Source organism: Hippopotamus amphibius, chromosome 5, assembly GCF_030028045.1.
Source record: "Hippopotamus amphibius kiboko isolate mHipAmp2 chromosome 5, mHipAmp2.hap2, whole genome shotgun sequence".
NCBI classification, from domain to species: Eukaryota; Metazoa; Chordata; class Mammalia; order Artiodactyla; family Hippopotamidae; genus Hippopotamus; species Hippopotamus amphibius.
This window is the reverse complement of record NC_080190.1, coordinates 140,449,998-140,471,115: the sequence shown is the minus strand read 5'-3', so window position 1 is coordinate 140,471,115 and position 21,118 is coordinate 140,449,998. Positions and strand designations below refer to the sequence as shown.

The following is a 21,118-nucleotide window of genomic DNA, read 5'->3' as shown; positions in this document are numbered from 1 at the left end:
GCATCTTTTTGAGTTGCTTCATTATTCTTGGCAAAGTGGCCAGACCTTGACAAAGAAATTAGCTGATGCCTGGACTGACTCTTAGAAAAGTGGAGCTTTTCAATTTAAAGTTACCAACGCCCATCTCTAGTGCTTATATGACCTATTCATGTCATCAATCAAGTGAATCTCAGCTTCCTTGTCTATAAAATGGGATGATGCTTACTTTACATGCTCTTGGGAGGACTGAATGAGCCAGCAGATCTAAAAGCACTTTACAAATTAAAGAACACAACCATAAAATGCTGGATGATGGAAGTGAGGTGGGAAAGAAGCACACGCCAGGCAAAGCCGCTTCCTCCCTTTCATGGCACGTCTTGGCTCAGAGGTGAGGGCACAGTGTGGGGAGGAGGCTGGGGAACGAAAGTTAGGGCCTGCACTAGAGCAGTGACGGAGCTGCTGAGCATAGCTCTGTGGGGCCCAGACTGCCTTGGGAGATGGCAATGACGCTCGGGCCTCTGGAAGGCCAGCTTATGTGTGGACAAAGCAGGCAATACAAAACCCCAGGAAGGCCGCCACCACTGCCCGCAGATCTACCACCCACCCCTGACCTTCCATGTGTCTGAAGACCCACCATCAGTGTTGCCTTTAATTGGCTTATGGGGCTGGGTGCCTAACCAGCCCCTGCTACTCCTTTTGGGGGATGCGTCGGGTTTTAGCTGTGGTGTGCGGGCTTCTCTCTAGTGGTGGTGTGGGGGTCTTCTCTTCCTCTAGTTGTGGCACGTGGGCTCCAGAGTGCGTGGGCTCTGTAGCTTGTGGCACACAGGCTTCCCAGTTGAGGGGCGCGGGCTCAGCAGTTGTGGTGCATGGGCTTAGTTGCCCCGCATGTGGGATCTTGGTTCCCCCACCAGGGATCGAACCCGCTTCCCCGCGTCCCCTGCATTGTAGGACGTCCACTGCATTGTAGGACGGATTCTTTAGTAGTGGACCACCAGGAAAGTCCCACCCCCTGTTAATCCCTACTACCTTTCTCACAGCACTTATCAGTTTACCAAGAGGAGGCCCATCTGTTCTCCCATTTTGGTAGTATTTCCATTGTGTGGATAAAGAACCCGAGACTCTGGGAGATTGAGTGATTCCTGCAAAGCTACTTAGTTAATGAGTGTTAGAGTTGAATTTGCAGTAGGTTTTCTGACCAAAGCTTAGAGAGGGAACTCACTGACGTGCGCAAGAATTCCATCATTAGATAACCCAGCTGGATCCTCGGAAAACAGATGGCATTGGCCTGAGGGACAGGACCAGTACGTTTCTCACAGGGGAGAGGGGTAGAATGGATTTGGAATACTGGGTAAGCAGTGGACTTTGAAGGGGGGGCAGGGGGGTGCACGGGGAAGATGAGGAAGTGAGGAGAGGAACGGAAGGGGAGAGGCAAAGACTGCAGACCCCTGCGCTGGTCCGCTAAGGAGCCATCGGGGCAGCAGGAGCACTTCCCAACAAGAGCTCTGAGGGAAAAGAAAGAATCAGACAGGATGCTGGCTGGGTCTAGGGACTCCGTGGCCCCGCCTCATCTCCCGTAGCAACAGTGTGGGGTGATGCCGTCACCACTCTGCAACAGGAGCCCCCCTTGCGGACCCTCCCACTGCCCACCTGGTTGGAGGGTGTGAGGCAGAACGCCAGGCTTGTCTCCTACCACGCTGGTCTTCTTCCCTGCCAACCCCTGAGGTGGCAGAGCGCCTGGCCTGAGGCCAGTTCCTCTAACCAGAACAGCCCTCACTATCAAGATGCTGAGGACTGCCACAGCAAAGGAGATCCCTGAACAAAGCTGTATTTAAACAAGCACACACACTTCCTTTAGAGCACAAATATCAAGGACCCATTTCCGTTGATTCAACAGAACACAGCAACCCTCAAGGCAAGGGGTGGGAGGTGGGGCCTTGCCATTTTCTTTGCAACAATTTTCACATGGGTGGGTGGAGAACTTCCGCTGGCAAGGTGAGCCGTCACTGCTTCTTCCCTGGGTGCAGTCTCGGCTTGGCTCTGCCCCGAAGCAATCGTCCCCTCCCCCACCCCGCCCCCCCATCTCTGCTCCCAAGCCTGTTCTGTGGCTGTGACCTACCTCTGCGGTTTGGAGGCCATTCTGTTTCTGAGTCAGGGGGCCTGAGCTGAGGCTCTGGGGATTTGGACACTGGGTCCCACAACTCATCTTCTTCTCTGGGTTGGATATTCCATTTGGGGCTGTCGATCGGGACACACCATTGGAGGACACGCCATCTTCCAGCACACCTGGGGGAGGGAAGCAGAGGATGGGACTACAGTCCTGCACACAGCAGTTACTGAGAACACTCTCCAAGAGTGTGGGAAAAAAGACGGCAAGAAAGAAGAAATCAAAGTCACCCAGAAATCCCACCATGCGGAGCTACCATTTTCTATAAGAACATGGGTGGTTTCTTTTGTTCGTTTTACAAAAATGAGACTTTAAAATTATTTTGTAACCTGTAATTTTTACTTAATAATACATCAATGACATTTTTCCATACCCTTAAATATTCTGCCATATTATTTTTCACACACTGAATCTGTCGTTGCATGGATGTGTCACCATTTATTTAACTAAACCCCTCTAATGGGATATTCGTTTTTACTTTTTCATATCACATGTGACTGTGATGAAACTCCTTGGGGTTAAAGCTTTATTCTTAATTACTTTCTTAGGATAAATTCCTAGAAATGGGTACTGGTTTGAAGGTCATACAACATTTTTTACATAATTCCATCTCAAGGTATTGGACTGAGCATGTGTTCCTCCCATGAAATGCCAAGAAATGACAGAATGAGGTTTAAATATAGCCTCACTGAAAAGCAAGAGGAGGGAATTCCCTGGAGGTCCAGTGGTTAGGACTCTGAGCTTACACTGTCAAGGGCGCGGGTTCAACCCTGGTCGGGTCAAGGAACTAAGATCCCAGAAGCCACGTGGCACGGACAAAAAAAAAAAAGAGAGAGAGAAAAAGAAAAGCAAGAGGAAGACTACAGAGAGGAATTCACAGATAAAGAGTATCGGATTGACAAGATAAAGGGTGGCCCAGGGCGCATGATGGGGAGTGCCAAGTGGGAGACAAGAAGCCAGCAGAGGCTCTGTCATGGCCACAGGGAGGCCAAGGGCAGCCAGGTAGGTTGGCCGCTCTACTCCTCCACCAGCTGAGGGCAGTCAGCAATGATGGAGCAGTCTGTGAGGGGAGGACACTGTGATATAAAAGGAAATATATGTTTGGTCTTTGTCCCCAGTTCCTGGCACAGAGTTCCTAAAACCCTTGTCATTTCCTGAGTGACAGGGGTGACAGCAGCATCTTTTGTGACAACATTTGGTATTTGCTTGCACTTCATGACACAGAGCTCCTAAATTCCTTGGAATTTCATGGGTGATAGGAGAGAGAGGAGCACTATTTGTCATAACAAGGCAACTCCTGGTGGCCCCCTCGATAGCTTTGGATGGGGGCTGGTTGCCAGGAAGACCTAACCTTGATTATGAGCTTAGAACTTTCAGCCCCACCTTCCAACCTCCAGGGAGGGGACAGAGGCTGGAGACCGAGGTAGTAATTGATGATGCCTACATGATGCAGCCTCCATAGAAATCCCGAAGTGACAACGCTTTCAGGTTGGTGAAAGTATATATATGCCGGGAAGGTGGCACACCCCAGCTCCACAGCATCAGAAGCTCCTGCACTTGGGACTCTTTTGGACCTCACCCTACGCACCTCTTCATCTGGCTGTTCATTTGTATCATTTATAATGTCTTTTATAATTAACTGGTGTATGTAAGTAAAGTGAGCCAGAGTTCTGTGCGTCATTCTAGCATATCACTGAACCTGAGGAGGGGGTATAAGAATCCTGATTTACAGCCAGCTGGTCAGAAGTACAGGTGGCAGCCCGGGACTTGCAACTGGTGTCTAAAGTCGGGGAGAGGCAGTCTTGGGGGACTGGGATCTTAACTTGTGGGTCTGTGCTAACCCCTGGTAGTCAGTGTCAGAATTGAACTGAGTAGTAAGACACGCAGTTGGTGTCTGGAGAGCTGGAGAGCTGGAGGATTGGTTGACTTGGGGAAAAAACCCTACACATTTGGTGTCAGAAGTGTTGCGAGTAGAAAAAGCACAGAGAGGGGCTTGGCTCAGAGAGAAGGGTAGCGCTTTCAGGGGCTAGTGACATCTGAGAGAAAGAAAAAACTCATGCCAAGAAGCCTGGCTTTCTGAAAGCAGTACCAATAGAGTAAGCCAATGGTTGTTTCCATCCTTGCCTTCCAAGCTGGTTTTATAAAATAGATGAAGCTGATGTTCTAACAGGAAATTTCAGTGACAGAAATTAGTACAAAAATAAGAATAAACAAACAGTTGGAGAAGGCCAACACCAAAAAAGAGAGACAACAAACTCTACAATGGAGACCCCAAAGGAAACAGAGTTAATACAGGATATAGCACAGAATTTTAAGTACGTGTATTTAATCTGCTCAGAAAAATAAGGGATGATAATATAAGAACAAGAGTGACCAAAAAGGTTCCATTAGAAATATCTGAAATAATAGTTAACTGTTGAAATGAATTTTAAAAACTCAATAGAGAAGCTGAATAGCAGGACAGACATAGTTAAAGAACAATTTAGGGAACTGGAAGAGCAAGCCAAGGAATTCTCCTGGAAGGGGTAAGTGAATGTATAAAAAACACATTAGGAAACACAGACTAGACATCCAGAGATTACAACCTTAACTTAAGAGGTGTTCCAGAAAGAAGCAGAAAAAACTGAGTGGAAGCAATATTCACAAAAATAATACTAAGTATTTCTCAGAACCAAAGAATGACATGAAGCCTCAAATTGAAAGAGCCTGCCAAGGGAATGTAGATTGGTGCAGCCAGTATGGAAAATAATATGGCGGTTCCGCAGAAAACTAAAAAAGAGTTACCATATGATCCAGCAATCCCACTCCTGGACATACACCCAGACAAAACTATAATTCAAAAAGATACGTGCACTCCTATGTTCATAGTGATACTAGTTACAACAGCCAAGATATGGAAACAACCTAAATGCCCATCAACAGATGAACAGATAAAGAAGATGTGGCACATATACACAATGGGATATCACTCAGCCATAAAAAAGAATGAACTAATGCCACTTGCAGCAACATGGATGGACCTAGAGATTATCATACTTAGTGAAGTAAGTCAGAAAGAGAAAGACAAATACCATATGACATCACTTGTATGTGGAATCTAAAATACAACACAAATGAACATATCTATGAAACAGAAACAGACTCACAGACATAGAGAACAGTCTTGTGATTGCCAAGGGGGAGGGGAGGTGGGGGAAGGAAGGATTGGTAATTTGGGTTTAGCAGATGCAAAGTAGTATATATAGAATGGATAAAAAACAAGGTCATACTGTATAGCACAGGGAACTATATTCAATACCCTGTGATAAACCATAATGGAAAAGAATATGAAAAAGAAAATATATATGTATAACTGAGTCACTCTGCTATACAGCAGAAATTAACATAACAGTGTAAATCAACTATAATTCAATAAAATTTAAAAATATATATGAAATAGCCTACCAAGTGCTCAGCAGGACAAATAAAAAGAAAAATGCAACCTAGACAAATGTTAGTGAAACTTCAGAATGTCACTGATAACAAGAAAAGTTTCAGAAGAGGGAAAAAAATCAAGAATGAGATTGACATCAGGCTTTTCGTCAGCAACTAATGGATGTAAAGAAACTATGCAACGTCTTTAAGATTTCAAAAGATTATATATGTTAAAGTCTTTTGCAATTCATTGCCAGATTTCTCTAAGTCTTTCTCCAATTACCCTATTGCCCTTCTGCTAACAGTATATGAAATGGCAATGTTCCCCAAACCCTCACAAACACTGAACGTTTTCTTATTTGTTTCTTATCTTTGCCAATTTAAGAGGCAAAATAAAGTATCTCATTTTGATTTATACTTCTTGATTTACTAGAAATATTATATTATTTATGTGCCTATTGGCTAATTGTGTCTATGTGTTTTTTAATCATCAGGTCATTTGCCTGCCTTACTTCTGGGGTGTTAGCCTAGGTTTGCTTTCAATCAAACTTAAGGAAAACAAACAAAATCCTTTCCCAGAGTGCTGAGAAATTGTTTGCCATGAGGCGGGTACAGTGTATCTGATATGCTAAGGGAGGCAGAAGCAGAGCTGATGAGGCTGCAGTCCCAATGCAGCTGTGTAGGTAGTGATCCAAAGGACACACGTGTCCACATGTCACCCACCTGCTCTGCAAAGTGCTGAGGGGCTCTCGACCATGGCCATGTGATAGGAATCGGAATTCAAAACACTGTAAGTCACAGTAGAAGATGCCTGGTGCAAAGTTTCTTGACTGGCAGGTACTGCAATTAAGTTCCAGATGTGCAGAGAAATGGATTCCTTCAGCTGGGCTCACCCCAAATCTTTGTGCCCCTCTTCCTCCACCAGCTGGCATCCTGCCCCCCCTCTCTTTCCAACCTCCCTCCATCCTGCATCAACAGTGCCTCAAATGCATGTGTGTAGACACCCCAGTATACATGTTCAGTCTCCATCCCCACTGCCCCCTGCAAACAGCTGTCCCTTGGCCTAAGGGAATGCAAACCTGGAGAATGAATCAGGTGAAGAGGCCCACAAGGACCCTGGAAGCGGGTTTGGTGTGATTTGGGCTGGTAATTCCAGGGTCCTGGCACCCACAGAAGGGTCTAAAACAGAGCTTCGGGACTTACATGGTGGTCCAGCGGTTAGGACTCAGCGCTTTCACTGCTGTGGGCCTGGGTTCAATCCCTGCTCGGGGAACTAAGATCTTGCAAGACATGTGACATGGTATGCATGCATGCATGCATGCATACATACATACATACATACATACATAAATAAATAAATAAATAACATAGAGCTTCTCATTGTGGTCCAGGCAAACTGTTGTTACTGGTCTGCTGTGAGATAAATATAAAAACTGAACACAAGTATTTGGAAATATCTATGGCAATCTGACATTGCTGTAACATCCAAGGGTGAATTTATCTGATTGAACTTCTCTGACTGACGAGGGTAGAGATTACCCCACTCTGTCCCACCCTAAGACACTTCAAGATGCAAACCTGAAGTGTCTTAGGGTGGGGCAGTGCTGTCAAATTCACATGGTGAGGCACAAGTGCTGTGAGCTGTGTATCAGTCATGCACACAGGATCACATATTTGTCTGTGATGCACTGGGGGTGAGAAGCCAACTCGTCCTGAAGGAAGGCTGGGGGCTTTGGTAGGTATGACCCCTTCGGCCCTGGATACCTTGCCTGTAGGGAAGGGTGGAGCCTGGGGGGTGGGCAGAAAGGGGGGCCTCTAAAGCACAAGACCAAGGCAGATACCTTGCTTACCCAAGTGTAGGGTGGAACTGCTTCCAGCCCTTGGGGCTGCTGAGTGGGATTCCAGGCTGGCCAGTACTGCCCTGACTGTTTACCACAGGGAGCCATATGGACGTTACCGTTTTCTTTGTGGGTCCTAACTCGGTACCTGGGTTGAGGGCAGGAACGAGGCCCTACTGAGCCATCCACTGAACGCACCATGATGCTTCCAGCCTGCGTCCGGATGACGCCCACGCTGTCCCACCCTAAAACACTTCAAGATGCAAACCTGACCCCAATCCTCCCCTTGCCCGAGGCCAGGCCCCTACGGGGGTTAGGGGACACGGAACACAGCTCCCTTCTCCCTTCCCCACAAGGCAACCCAGTTGTTGACCCAGGAGGAAGGGGGCACGGCAGGAAGGGGAGGCTGGGAGCACCAGGGGCGAAGAGCAGACAGCGGAGAGCACATCAAGGGAAGCAGAGAAGCAACAGGAAGTGGGACCAGGCATGAGTCAGAGCTCACTGTTCTACAGTATTTCACTTACAAAACACAAATTCAAAGACAAAATTATTAAGAATTTCAAGATGGCGCCTGCATAGCATTACATCCTAAGCTCAGGCCCCTTCCGAGCCTGGCAAGGGCTGTGGGGACACACTGGTTGCACACCCATGAAGCCAGTCCTCATAAAACTTAGAAGAGATCCAGGCAGAGCTGCCAATAGGTAGTCCTTCCCTCTCAGCAGCCCATTTATTCCCTAGGCATCTCTGCTGAGCCTCAGAGCTTCCAGAATCACTGTTGGAAAGTCACTCATTTGGTCTAGTGTTTTCATTTTTCATTGGTGACTGAACAAAAGTTAGAACTCTGGTTTCTTTCTTTTTTTTTTTTTAATTTTTATTGGAGTATAGTTGATTTACAATATTGTGTTTGTTTCTGCTGTACAGCAAAGTGAATCAGCTATGCATATACATATGTCCCCCTTTTTTTGGATTTCCTTTCCATTTAGGTCACCACAGAGCACTGAGCAGAGTTCCCTGCCCTACACAGTATGTTCTCATTAGTTATCCGTTTTATACATAGTAGGGTATATATGTCAATCCCAATCTCCCAATTCATCCCACCCCCACTTCCCCCCACCCCTTAGTATCCACACATTTGTTCTTTATGTGTGTGTCTCTATTTCTGCTTTGCAAATGAAGACCTCTGGTTTTTTAATCCCCAATCCAGGGACTTCCTCATTGATTAAATAGGAAGAACAAGTCCTACTTCACGGGCTGTTGTAAGGATTAAACAAGACAATATATATTAAGGTACTGACATGTTTGGCACATATATTGTACCAACTATTACTTATGGCCCAACGCGAGCTGCCCTTGTCTCCTCATGGCATCCTGCTCCCCGGCTCCATTAGCCATATTAGTTACATTCTTGATTCCTGAGTCACACAATCAGGCCCCCTGAGGTGCTACAGGACTGGCCCACTGAGCCTGATAAACAAGCAGAAAAGCTCTGATCATACGCAGAGAAACAGGGCCAGGCTTGGGGACTGGCACTGCCAAACAGTGAGCTGGATCACCTGCTCAGTGTGGTCAAGAGGTCACTGCAGGGGGTCAGGAATATGGGGTCACTTACTGGTACTTCTGCCTGCAATAAATCAGGTGGTTTTGCGGCATGGATTTAATCTGACTTGTATTTTCTAGTTCCAAAAATAATAGACTCAATATTAGAAAACGTGTAAACTATGAATGTGCACCAAGGAAGAGTAATTTTTACCTCATCATGCAGAGGTAACAAGGAGGTGATGTCCTTCTGGCAGATGCTGCTGGTGCCCCCCCACCCCCCACAGGTTCACTTACCGACCCCTGCACCCGTCCCCCAGCTGCGGCGGATGCTGCTGGCTCATTGCTCATGCCTACCCCCTGCTCCTAAAGCTTGTCCTTGGCTAAAGGAAGAAAGGCTTGGCTGATGACGTCAGGTACAGCCCACGGCTGGTAACCGACTAAAAGTGTGGGAGTGGGGTGGGTGGGGGAGGGGTGCGTATCCAACAGCCCAGCCCCCTAGCCTCTGAGCAGGACAATTTCTGCAAAGCAGCTTTTCTCCAAAGTAACTCAGGAGATCCAGCCAGGGCTAGACTGATCCTGAAACCACGTCTTTGCCCAGCTCCCTCCCCTGGCCCATCCTGCTTCCCCTGCTCCCTCCCTCACACCGTTCTCCTCCAAGGGGTGTCTCCAGGAGCCACGTGCATAAAATTCCCATCTCGGGCTCTGCCGCTAGAGAACCAAATCTAAGACAGCACCTGTACCCTGCAAGCTGGATATATTCCTTCCTCCCCTCCACAGTCACTCTCCCCTCCTTTGCACCCTGCTTCAGGTCCCAGAACACTGACCTGAAAGCACCATATTAAGCTCCCTTGCCCACTGGCTTCTAGCAGGGTTTGCCAATGCGCATCACTAGCTGTTGAGGTGGGGGCTCTGCAGTAACATGCTGAGGTCAGGTCTTTCTTTTCCTAGCTCCCTCCCAGCAGGGCTTCCACGGGTGCCCCGAGTCCTCTACACACTCCTCCACCAGAAAAGGGTACGGAACCCAGAAAAGCCAGGGAGGTTGTGCCTTAGGAGGCTCCTGATGACTTCAAGGAGAGCTCAGAGGAGTGGTGGGAAGAGAGAACAGATGGTAAGTTGTTGAGTAGGGAGTTACAGATGCTGTATCAGTCAGAGTGCACAGCTGCAAGGAACAAAAATTGATGCCAGTGACTTAAAGTAGAAAAGCGATTCATTTAAATGATCTGAGAAGCTCACAGAATATCTGGAAGGGCTGGAGGTTGAGACACAGAGGGTATCAATCAAGGAACAAGGTCTCAAATCCTTCTCTGGAGCTTGTCCCACCAACCCCTGGACCCTGGAAACTCACCTTAGCATTGGTGCCACACTTATACTAAAACATTATTGTTGTTTTTCTGAAATGCAAGTTTAATTGGGTGCCCTGAATTTTATCTGGCAACCCTACTGGGAGCCAAGTGCCCCAGACTGGGGGGACATTGTTTTGAAAGCTTCATTGTACTAGAACCCCTGCTCCATCTGCATCTCTACTCCACACCACCCCTCTCATGCCTAGTGCGTGGTGGAGGGACGCTTATTTTATAGGAGAAAAAACTGAAGTTTAATTCAGGTTATGCATATTTCCAAAGTTTGTGGTCTTAGTAAGGATTCACATTCTCTTTGAGAAAAAACTCCCAAATAAGCAATCCTCAAATTTTAGTGTGTATGAGAGCCACCTGAAGTGTCTTTCAAAATACACATCCTTACATCTAATCCCCAGACCTTCTGACCCAGTACAGGCCAGGAACATGCATTTTCACAAGTTCTTTCCATCCTTCCCCACCTCCAGTGATTCTGAGGCAGGGAATTCTAAAGACTACACTTTTAGTCTGACATAGAGATCAACACTCCTACTAGTTTTGAAGGTTGCCTGAAAAATGCCCATCTCTATTTCTTTCCACGGTGAATTCTGTTGCAGTAAATTGAGGGACATTTGTGTGCCCCTAGGGTATACTTTTTTTGGACACCCTTCACAAAATACTCATTCCATCAAGAAGACAAGCCAAATCACGGACTTTGCCAAAAGATGGGAAACAGCTGTGTCCAAAGCTCAATGATAAATTGCAATCAAGGACTTCTGGTCAGTTTCTTGCTGTTTTGGAAATGTAGCTGGGAAAGGGCAGAGCATAGAAATAAAAAATGATAGAGGAAGCCATGTGGGGAGCAGGACAAGGGGCAAGTCCTCCTTGACCCTTGGTGATCACAGATTTCAGTCACTGAAACCACCTGCAAGTCATTCCCTCAATGATCAAAATCCTAAGTGCAAGTCATTAGCAGTCTGTTTGGGAAGAATCTCCTAAAGTCACATCAGATAAAATTCTGGCTCAGCAAACACTTCCTGGGCTCAGCCTCTGAACACACAGGTGATGATAATTCTGTCTGAATTGAGTTATACATTAAACTACCTAGCCACTTACTGAGAATTCGTTTCCTCATTTTTCAAAATGAACTAGAATAGTAAGGTGTCTGTCATTTCTACAACCTGATGGGTAATTTCTGAACATACACAATGTGTAAGAAGCTGATATGAAACTTTCCGTATGGCTAGTATAAGAAAATCCTTAAAAATGGAGAGCAGCCCTTACATTTACTGTCGACTGATTTTGGGCAAGGGTGCCAAAACAATTCAATGGGGAAAGAACGGTTTTTTTTCAAGTGTATAGAACAACTGAATATCTACAAACAAAAGATTGAAATTGGATCCCGCCTCACACTACATACAAAAGTTAACCCAAAGGGGATCAAAGATCTAAGTGTAATTACTTAAATTTAAAGTATTAAACACTTAAAGGAAAGCGTAGGCATAAATTTTCACGACCTTGAATTAGGCAATGGTTTCTTAAAAATGACTCCACAAGCAACAAGAACAAAAAGTAGATAAATTGCAGATCATCAAAACTTAAAACTTTTGTGCTTCAAAGCACACCATGAGTAAAGTGAGAAGACAATTCACAGAACAGGAGGACAATTTTTGAAATTATAAGGTAAGGGATTCTTACTCCCCAAAACCCATCTAACGCAATAACAAAAAGTCAAATAACCCAATTAAAACATGGGCAAAGGAGGTGAATAGACATTTCTCCAGAAAAGATATGCAAATAGTTAATAATCACTTGAAAATATGTTCAACAGGTCTAGCTATCAGGAAAACACAAATTGAAATCACAATGAGATATCACTTGACCCCCACTGGAATAGCTACAAAAAAGGTAAGTTATAAGTGTTCACAAAGATGCGGAGAATTTGGAACTCTCACTCACTGCTGGTAGGAATGTAAAATGGTGCAGCCCCTTTAGAAATCAGTATGGCAGATCCTTCAAAGATCAGACATAGTTACCACACGACCCAGAAATTCCACTCCTAAGTATATACCCCAGGGAAATGAAAACCTATGTCCACACAAAGACTTGTATGTGAATGTTCACAGCAGCCTTATTCATATTAGCCAAAAAGCTGAAATACCCTAAATATCCACCAAGTGATAGATGGATAAATAAAATAGGTATACACCTACAGCTGACTATTATTTGGCAGCAAACAAAACGAAATACCGACACATGCTGCAACCTTGGTAAACCTTGAAAACATTATGCTAAGTGAAAGAAGCCAGTTACAGAAGGCCACATATGGTATGATTTCATTTACACGAAATGTTCAGAAAAAGGCCAATCTATAGACAGAAATATAAATTAGTGGTTGCCTGGAGCTGGGGTGGTTGGGGTGGGGAATGAGGAGTGACTGTTAATAGATACGGGATTTCTTTTTAAGGTAATGAAAATGTTCTAAAATTGTGGGGATAGTTTCAGAGCTCTGAGACTATACGAAAAACCATTTAATTGTACACTTGAAATAAGTCAATTGTATGGTTTGTGAATTATAGCTCAATGAAGCTGTAATTTAAAAAATGGTGAGCAACACATTTTGGAATGTTATATTGTCTAGGGAAAATGAAGCACATTTGAATTTGAACAGCAATAGTCAGGGAGAGAGACTGACCAGTGAATTTCAAGTCTGTAAGGACATCTGCAGTACGAGCCTCACAGTGCCCCAAGGTCATGGGTCCTGACTAGGAGGGCACTGGAGATGAATCACCAGCCTGTCACATCTGCCCCTGGCTGTAGGGCTTGGTGGTGGAAATAGCTCCCCCCAGGCCTCCCCTTCCCCCACGGTGGTACCCAGCAGCGTACACGAAAGACATCTGCTGAGAGCAACAGCTGGACCGGAAACGACTACAAGAAGCAAGGACAATCCCATCTGTCCTTGGTGAAATCAGGCCTGAATTCTTCTCCCCTCAGAGAGACACCCAAGAGACAACAAACAAGCTCATGAACTGGGAGGCAGCCTAAAAGGAAAACTCAAAGCCTCGCTTTTCTTCTCCCTACTGATACCCTTAGAACCTGTCAGTCTTACCCTTCCCTCTTGCTTTGATCCCCTGGGTGGCACCTCCCTTCCTTGAAGCTTCCACCTCTGCTCCGAGATCATTACAGAGTAGACTCTCCAGGACGGGTACGGGCCATATCTCTCTCTGTGTTAATTACGGTGGGGCTGCTCTCTCGACTCTGTAATGAAAACTCAGCTCTCTTCCATCAAAGATCTTATTGTCTCTAAGGTAGGCAATACTGTTATGACCATAGTCATACCACGTGCTTTTCCAGAGCCTTCCTCTCAAACTGTCCAAGACACTTCTCTGATGTCCTTCTCTGTCCTCGTTGTCTTTCCTTGAATAATTCCGGCCCCCACCCCGCTTCTTTGATGGTTATGAGGATACAGGTTATTTTTGTTGGTACTGAAAAAATATTTTTAATTAAAGTATAGTTGAAGTACAATATTATATACGTTACAGGTGTACTGAATAATTACCTTAAACTTTAAAAATATCTGCCTTGTGTGCTAGGGTGCCACAACAGACTGGGTGGTTTAAACAACAGAAATTTATTTTCTCACAGCTCTGGAGGCTAGAAGTCCTAGATCAAGGTATCAACAAGGCTGGTTTCTTCTCGATTTCTCTCCTTGGCTCGTAGATGACTGTCTTCTCCCTGTGTCATCCCTCTATCTGTATCCTAATCACCTATTCTTATAAGGGCACCAGTTATGTTGGATTAGGATCCATCCAAATGACCTAATTTTACCTTAATTACTTCTTTAAAGGGTCTATCTCAAAATCTAATCACATTCTGAGGTACTGGGGGTTAGGACATCAATATCCCAATTTTGAGGGGACACAGTTCAGCCCATAACACCTTGCTTATCCTTTTATAAAATAATGTTTCTATTTTGCTGATATAAGAAATAGATGTTTCATGCAGAAAACTTGACTATATTGGTTAAAAAAATAAGAAAATGAAAATTATTCATAATCCACCACCACCAAGGGATAGCTGTTAGTTGACATTTTCCCTACTATGTCCCCAAACATTTTTCACTGCATAGATACACATAGTTTTTAAGAAATAAGATTATACCCTAAGCCTGTTCCACTTTCCCCCTTATCTATCACCGTTTCCACACAGCCTCATTCCTCCTTCATCTGCTTCTTCCTCTTCATAGATCACTTATTCTTTTATCATCTGTCTTTCAATTAGCAAATCATTTGAGAAATATTCATATAGTGCCTACTCTGTGCCGGGTGCTATGCTGGGTGCTGGGGTTACACCTGCTGCTGAGAGTCCAGTCATGCTGCAGTCTCTCAGCTCAGTCCTCCCCCCACCACCTTCCTCTTCTTCCTGCCTCTCCCGGTTTCTTCTAAGTCCCCCCGTTCCACACCAGGGAGGATACAGAGAATGAAGGGAAAGATTGAATTCTCATTGGCGGGAGAAGGAAGACAAGAAATTAGACTGGTGCTGACATAATTCTCTGTGAGAGGGGGAGAGGGAGGCGAGGCAGAGGACGTGTAGAAGACAATAAATCAGATCCATCATGCACCTGACTCCCCCTTCCTTGTCCACATGGCCCAGTCTGGAGCCCACCTTCTACTCAGGCTCAAACTGCCTCTCCAGGGAACTGTTTACCTGAGCGGCCCCAGGCACCCTCACCAGTGGTGTCCTTATCATAGAACACTCTCTCAAGGCGATGCACCGATGCCTCAGAAGAAAGTCCCAGGAGTCGGGTGGGAGGAGGGCGCCCCTCCAGTGGCCAAGGTCCTGCCCATCATGGTCCCATTTCTTGGTAAGTAAGCTTGGATGGGGAGGCTTAATTACTTTGATCTTTTTTTCCTGCCTCACTTCCTTATGTGTCCAGACAAGGCATCCTGCTTGTGGGCCTGACTTCTTCCCACAAAGTCTGCAGATCTAATCAGTCAGGGTTTTAAAAACACCCTGGGGGTTACACCTCACGCTGCTCCAAAGATGGCACGGCCTCCCCTAGACTCTAGCTTAGTTACTGAAACTTGTCCTCAGGGAAAAAGGCTTCCAGTGCAATTTTCCTGCCTGCTTTCTTTCTGCCTTGGTTCAATCACTTTTGGGGTGGTTAGTCCTTTAAGGAAGTGGCAGCTGGTTTCCTGTTTTCTGTTTTAAACTCCTGGACATTTTCTGAGTTTAGTACAACCAGCTTCTTCAGCAGGCTCTTTCCAGGCCAGCTGTAGCTGGCTAAATTGTTCTCTTAGGTGGACATTAGAATCTTGGTGATAAAGTCTTATTAGATATAAGAAATATATTTGGGTCAATCAGAATTAGGAGATTTAGTTTAACTGAATTGAAATTTTAATTCTTGAAAATTTAAAATCACACAAAGCAATCAATCAATCCTCCAGCATCTCTGAGTGCCTCCCCTGTGCCTACCAGCACTGGACTGTCCTTAGGGGATATAAAACACTTGCCTGCCTGGATCTTTCCTGCTTGTGTAATTCAACTGGAAATTTAATAGCTTATTTAAGAATTACTGGAAAATACAGCCATGCAAAATTTAATAACAAGGTATCACTTCTTACCCATCAGAGTGGCAAAAGTTAAGAAGTCTGATAATATTAAATGCTGAAAGGGTATGGGTGAATGAGTTCTCTCATATATTACTGGTGGGAGGGCAAATAAAACTATATATTTTGGAGGACAATTGGCAGAATCTGTGCAAGTGTAAAATACGTGTACCTCATGATTCAGCAATGTCAGTCGTCAGTATTTACTATAGAAAACCACTTACCAGAGGCCTGTTGAGTATGTTTTTTACACCCCTGTAACAGTGCAAAATGGAATCAAGGTAGCCATTCATCAGGTGGATAATTACTAAAGTAACCGTGTTCTACCTATACTGTGGAACTCTATACAATAATTTAAAAGTATAAAGATTTATGTAGATGGAAGTCCAGTAAATAACAATGAGAGGAATACAGCAAGCAGATGATAAATATGTACAAATGACCGCTTTTGGGTAGTAAAGAAAAAACTACATTATATGTTATCATTGTTATATTTTTTGCATAATGATACATACACACATATAAATGTGTATAAATGTATCTATATGTATATGTGCTTGTGTGTGTGTGTGTGTGTGTGTGTGTGTGTGTGGTGTGTATACACCCAACAAACCGATAACAATGTTTGTCTCTAGGGAAAAGGCAGGGGACCAACATCAGAGGGTGGTTATGGGGACTTATCTATAACAGTTCTACTTTTTAAATATATTACTGTTACAGGGAAGAGCTAAATCGACTGGGTGTTAGATCTGTTTGTTTTACACTAACCTTTGTATTCTATTGCTTTTGCTACAAGTTTAGAATGTTGCTTTATAGCCTGAAATATACAGGACAGCCCATTCTCCAACCTCTGACCTTTAAAGGTATAACACTTTTCCATTCATTAAAGTTGCAGAACAGAGAATAACATTTGCCTTGCTGGAGGTTTACAGGAACATCATGACCTAACCTCCGTGGACAGCTGCAAGAAGAAAGGATTCTGGCACCAGGAGGTCTGCAATAACCAACAACACCCCCTCCCCTTTTTAGTATAAAAGAAGCCTGAATTCTAACTCAGGCAAGATGGTGCTTTGACAGACACAAGTCTGCCATCTTCTTGGTCTGCCGGCTTTCCGAATAAAGTCGTATTCTTTGCCTCAACCCCTCGTCTCCGATTCAGTGGTCTGTTGTGCAGGGAGCAGAGCGGGCTTAGACTCGGTAACATTACTTGTGAAATAAAAATGATGTTTTTAGAAAATAGAGCTAAGTCATATTCTGTCTTTTCTTTGGACCCACCCAGAATACTTGGCTATTTGGCTACTTGTTTGTTTGTTTATTTACTTACTTATTTACTGGCTTGCAGGATCTCAGTTCCCCCACCAGGGACTGAACCAGGGCCACAGCGGTGAAAGTGCCGAATCCCAACCACTAGACCCCCAGGGAACTCCCAGAATATTTGGCTATTTAATTTTTAGTTGTTTGATTACATTTAATCACCAAATATGCTATCAAAAATAGTAATCAAATATAATGATGCCCAAGAACAAGGATGATACACAGGAACTACTGCATTGCTATTAGCCTGTTCCACAAAGGCAGTTCAACCACCTTAAAATCAAGGGATGAGATGTCTGACTCTCTGCAGGGCAGTCAGACAATTCCCTGAGGCAGCCTAACAGTAAATGTGGATGGAGCAAATTATAGTTGTTGGTAAGAACCTGTGGATTACTCATGTGACTGAGTTCAGACGTGGTTAGTCCTCACAGGGGAGAGGATTCTTGAGCTGCGTTTAAAAGGAAAGATTGGGCGGTTTGGGCATGAAGGGTAATAGAAGAAATGAAACAAAATTCACATTTGTGGGCTCCCACTGAGTGCCAGCCCAGAGCCAAAGACGGAAAGATGGAAAGACTCCTGAAATAACGGGTAGCTAAGAGCATGGGGCTGGGATTTGATGCCCAATTCCACTTCCCCATCACACCAAGCTTCAGAGTGGGTGTTACGATCGTCCCCCCTTTATTTTTCCAGAAGAGGAAACTGAGGTTCAAGGAGGTTAAGTAACCTGCTTAAGGTCAGTATCCTGTGCCAGAGCCAGGCTTCTACTCAACGTCAGCCAGACCTGAAAACCTTTGCTTTCACATGCATTTGTGTTTACTCACATCGTGTAGAAAAAAAAAAAAAAAAAAACTACAACGGATCATATTTTCCCTTTCCAGGTCTAGGCAATAACCAGGAGATGTATGGTGCCATCAAAATAAATGAAAGGCTTTTTGTTTGTTGTTTTACAGATAATCCACATCTCAAGGGGTCTTACTCCTCCAGGGTGGAGCACGTCTTTGAAGTATTTTAGAATCCAAGTGACTTGCCAGCAGAATCAGGTAGGTCACACTGACACAGACAGTAAGGAGATGAGTGTATTTAATTAAACTACCTTTGTGCATTTTCTACCCGTCAGACCCCTGCTAGTGTCCTCCTGCCAGGTGCTCAGCCCTCGGGGTCTCCCCTGGGAGATTTAGCCTCTAGCCCCTAACACGCACCTTCTACACTCAGCCGCTCCTGTTTCAGGGATGCAGCCAGGGGCCTTGGACAATCTCTTCTCCAGGTGGGAAGCTGACTACTTGCTTGGGGATGGAAAATAATTCCAGGGATGCTCACAAAGCCAGGGTGCAGGCATCTGGTGATCCAATCAAGAGGACCACCAAGAGGAGACGGGATGGTGGCCTGTGCATTCCGTTCCTCACCGGCAGCCAGAACAATCTTTCGGAACTACGCATCGGATTCCTGCCCACCCCTCCACTGACGTCTCACCCCCTTTAGGAGAAAGTCCCCACTCCCTACATGCCTGCAAGGCTCGAGGTGAGTTCTCCTGTCTCCTCAGGCTTCCCGGGTTCCCGCTCTCCTCGCGACCCCCTGACACCCCCCGCCCGGGGCCCCATTCTCTATGCTCCTGCCCTGTTGTATGTAGAAGGTGCCTCATCGCCTATACACGCTGTCCCTTCTACTCACAGTGCTCTTCCCTCGGCCTGGCTGATTCTCTGTCTCAACTTAAGCATCACTTCCTCAGGGGACCTTCCCAGACGCCTCCCTCACAGTGGCTCGGGCTTCCCTGTTTCCCTCCCATAGCACCTTGTACTTTTTTTTTAAAATACATTAATTTAATTTATTTATTTATTGCTGTGTTGGGTATTCGTTGCTGCACACGGGCTTTGTCTAGTTACTGTGAGCGGGGGCTACTCTTCGCTGTGGTGTATGGCTCCTCATTGCCGTGGCTTCTCTTGTTGCGGAGCACAGGCTCTAGGCATGTGGGCTTCAGTAGTTGCGGTACGTGGGCTCAACAGTTGTGGCTCACGGGCTCTAAAGCACAGGCTCAATAGTTGTGGTGCACGGGCTTGGTTGCTCTGCAGCATGTGGGATCTTCCTGGAGCAGGGATCAAACCCGTGTCCCCTGCATTGGCAGGTGGATTCTTAACCACTGAGCCACCTAGGAAGTCCCAGCATGTTGTACTTTTTTGAAGCATTCATCACTGTTGGCATTTCTGGTTCCAGGCCAGGCCTGCCTGCCCCACTAGTCTGGTTGCTCCACGAAGCCAAGGACCATGCCTATCTTGTTCATGACCAGGCCTGGCACGTATTAGGCATTTGAGAAATGCTTGTTGGAAGCGTGGTGAACCACTGAGCAGGCTGCCGGGTACTCAGGAAGAAGCTGCCATGTGGACCTCTGTGTATTCAGTGTTCTCCCCCTTGATGTACGGCACAGCTGAAATTCCAAAGGAAGCAAGTGCAAATGTGCAACAAGCCAGCTGTTCCGATGACAGTGGAGGTAGCAGGGAGTGGAGGAAAGAGCTCACATAAACAGTATAATCAGCCCCCAAGAGAGATGTGCCAAACACTGCCGGCCACTCCACCCCCACTCCTCTTCAGGTCACTGTGACTCCCAGGGGCTCCCAGTCAAGGCTGACATCTTTCCAGGATTTGGGGCTGACTGTGAACCCAAAGGCAGTACTGTAGGTCTCCCCAGATTCCATTTGCCCTTTGGGGGCTTGTGCTGCAGGAAGGAGGGATGGCTTCCCCTCATCATGAATGTCACAACCCTCTGGCAAGAGCAGTTCTCCAACAACCTCAGCCCAGTAAGGTACCCCCCTACAGGAAGGGCTGCTGATGGGCTGGGCGATGCTGCCTGGGGGCTGGGGACGGTACAGGCGAGGGGTGAGTCACACCGGCCTTTCCTTTCCTCTCTCTACAGATGGCTGCCTCGCTGCTGGGGAGGGGAGCTTTGATGGTGGGGCCTGGGAAAGGTGCCAAGCGCCTGACCCCTGGGCCTTTGAGTCTAGGCTGGAAGGTCTACAGGACTGACTTTGTACAGAAAAAGAAGAACCCCCCAGCCTCCAAAGTGCTCCCTCTTTTCCACTGATGCTTGAAATTCCTTGCCCAAGGGACAATATCTTTTATACTATGATTAGTGCTAAGGCTTAAATTTTAGTTAGTTCCAGAAGAGAGAGCATGGTAACTTAAATTACCTCTCTCCACCTCTCCCAATTTTTTAAAAGCAGAGAGGATTCTTGCATGCTAGAATGACCTCATGGTTTGCTTCTGAGTTGAAGAATCCAGGTAATTAACTGGTGGAAAGGAAATCAAAGAACAGGGAGACATTAAGTTGATTTACTTATTAGGGTCTAGGTGGAGAAGGAGCAAGAAGCAGAAAAGCCATGTCAGAGACAAAAAGAGGAAGGAGAGAGATTTAGGCAGACGGGAGCCACTGCCTGGTTTGTAAAAAATGTCTGAGTCAGAGGATTTCAAAGAGGTTTTGTTACACATCAAAAGTAAACTCGGTCCAAAATCCTGCCATTTGTAGCAACATGGTTGAACCTAAAGGGCATTATGCTTAGTGAAATAAGCCAGAAAGAGAAAGACAAATACTGCATGATATCACTTAGATGCGGAATCTTGACAATAACAACAACAAAAAGTTAAACTCATGGAAATAGGGAGTGGAAAAGTGGGTGTCAGGGGACAAGAGGAGACGCTGGTAAAAGGGTGCAAACTTTCAGCAATAAGATGAATAAGGTCTGAGGATCTAATGTATAACATGGCGACTACAGTTGATAATACTATATTGTATTACTGAAATTTGCTAAGACAGTAGATCTTAAGTGATGGGTATGCATTAATTCAATGGGGGGAAATTCTTTCACAGTGTACATGTATATCATCATGTTGTACACTTTAAATATCTTACAATTTATTTGCTAATTATATCTTGACAAA

The 21,118-nt window shown here is 45.4% G+C and overlaps 1 protein-coding gene across 2 annotated transcripts in view; it reads right to left on the bottom strand.

Moving 5' to 3' along the window:
- Positions 1-21,118, bottom strand: part of BAALC (BAALC binder of MAP3K1 and KLF4) — a 99,830-nt gene that overhangs the window by 13,591 nt on the left and 65,121 nt on the right. For both annotated transcript variants that reach the window (XM_057736064.1, XM_057736065.1), the window contains one exon: positions 2,096-2,262. In XM_057736064.1, the coding sequence (XP_057592047.1) occupies positions 2,096-2,262 (167 nt within the window). The remainder of the gene's footprint in view (positions 1-2,095; positions 2,263-21,118) is intronic.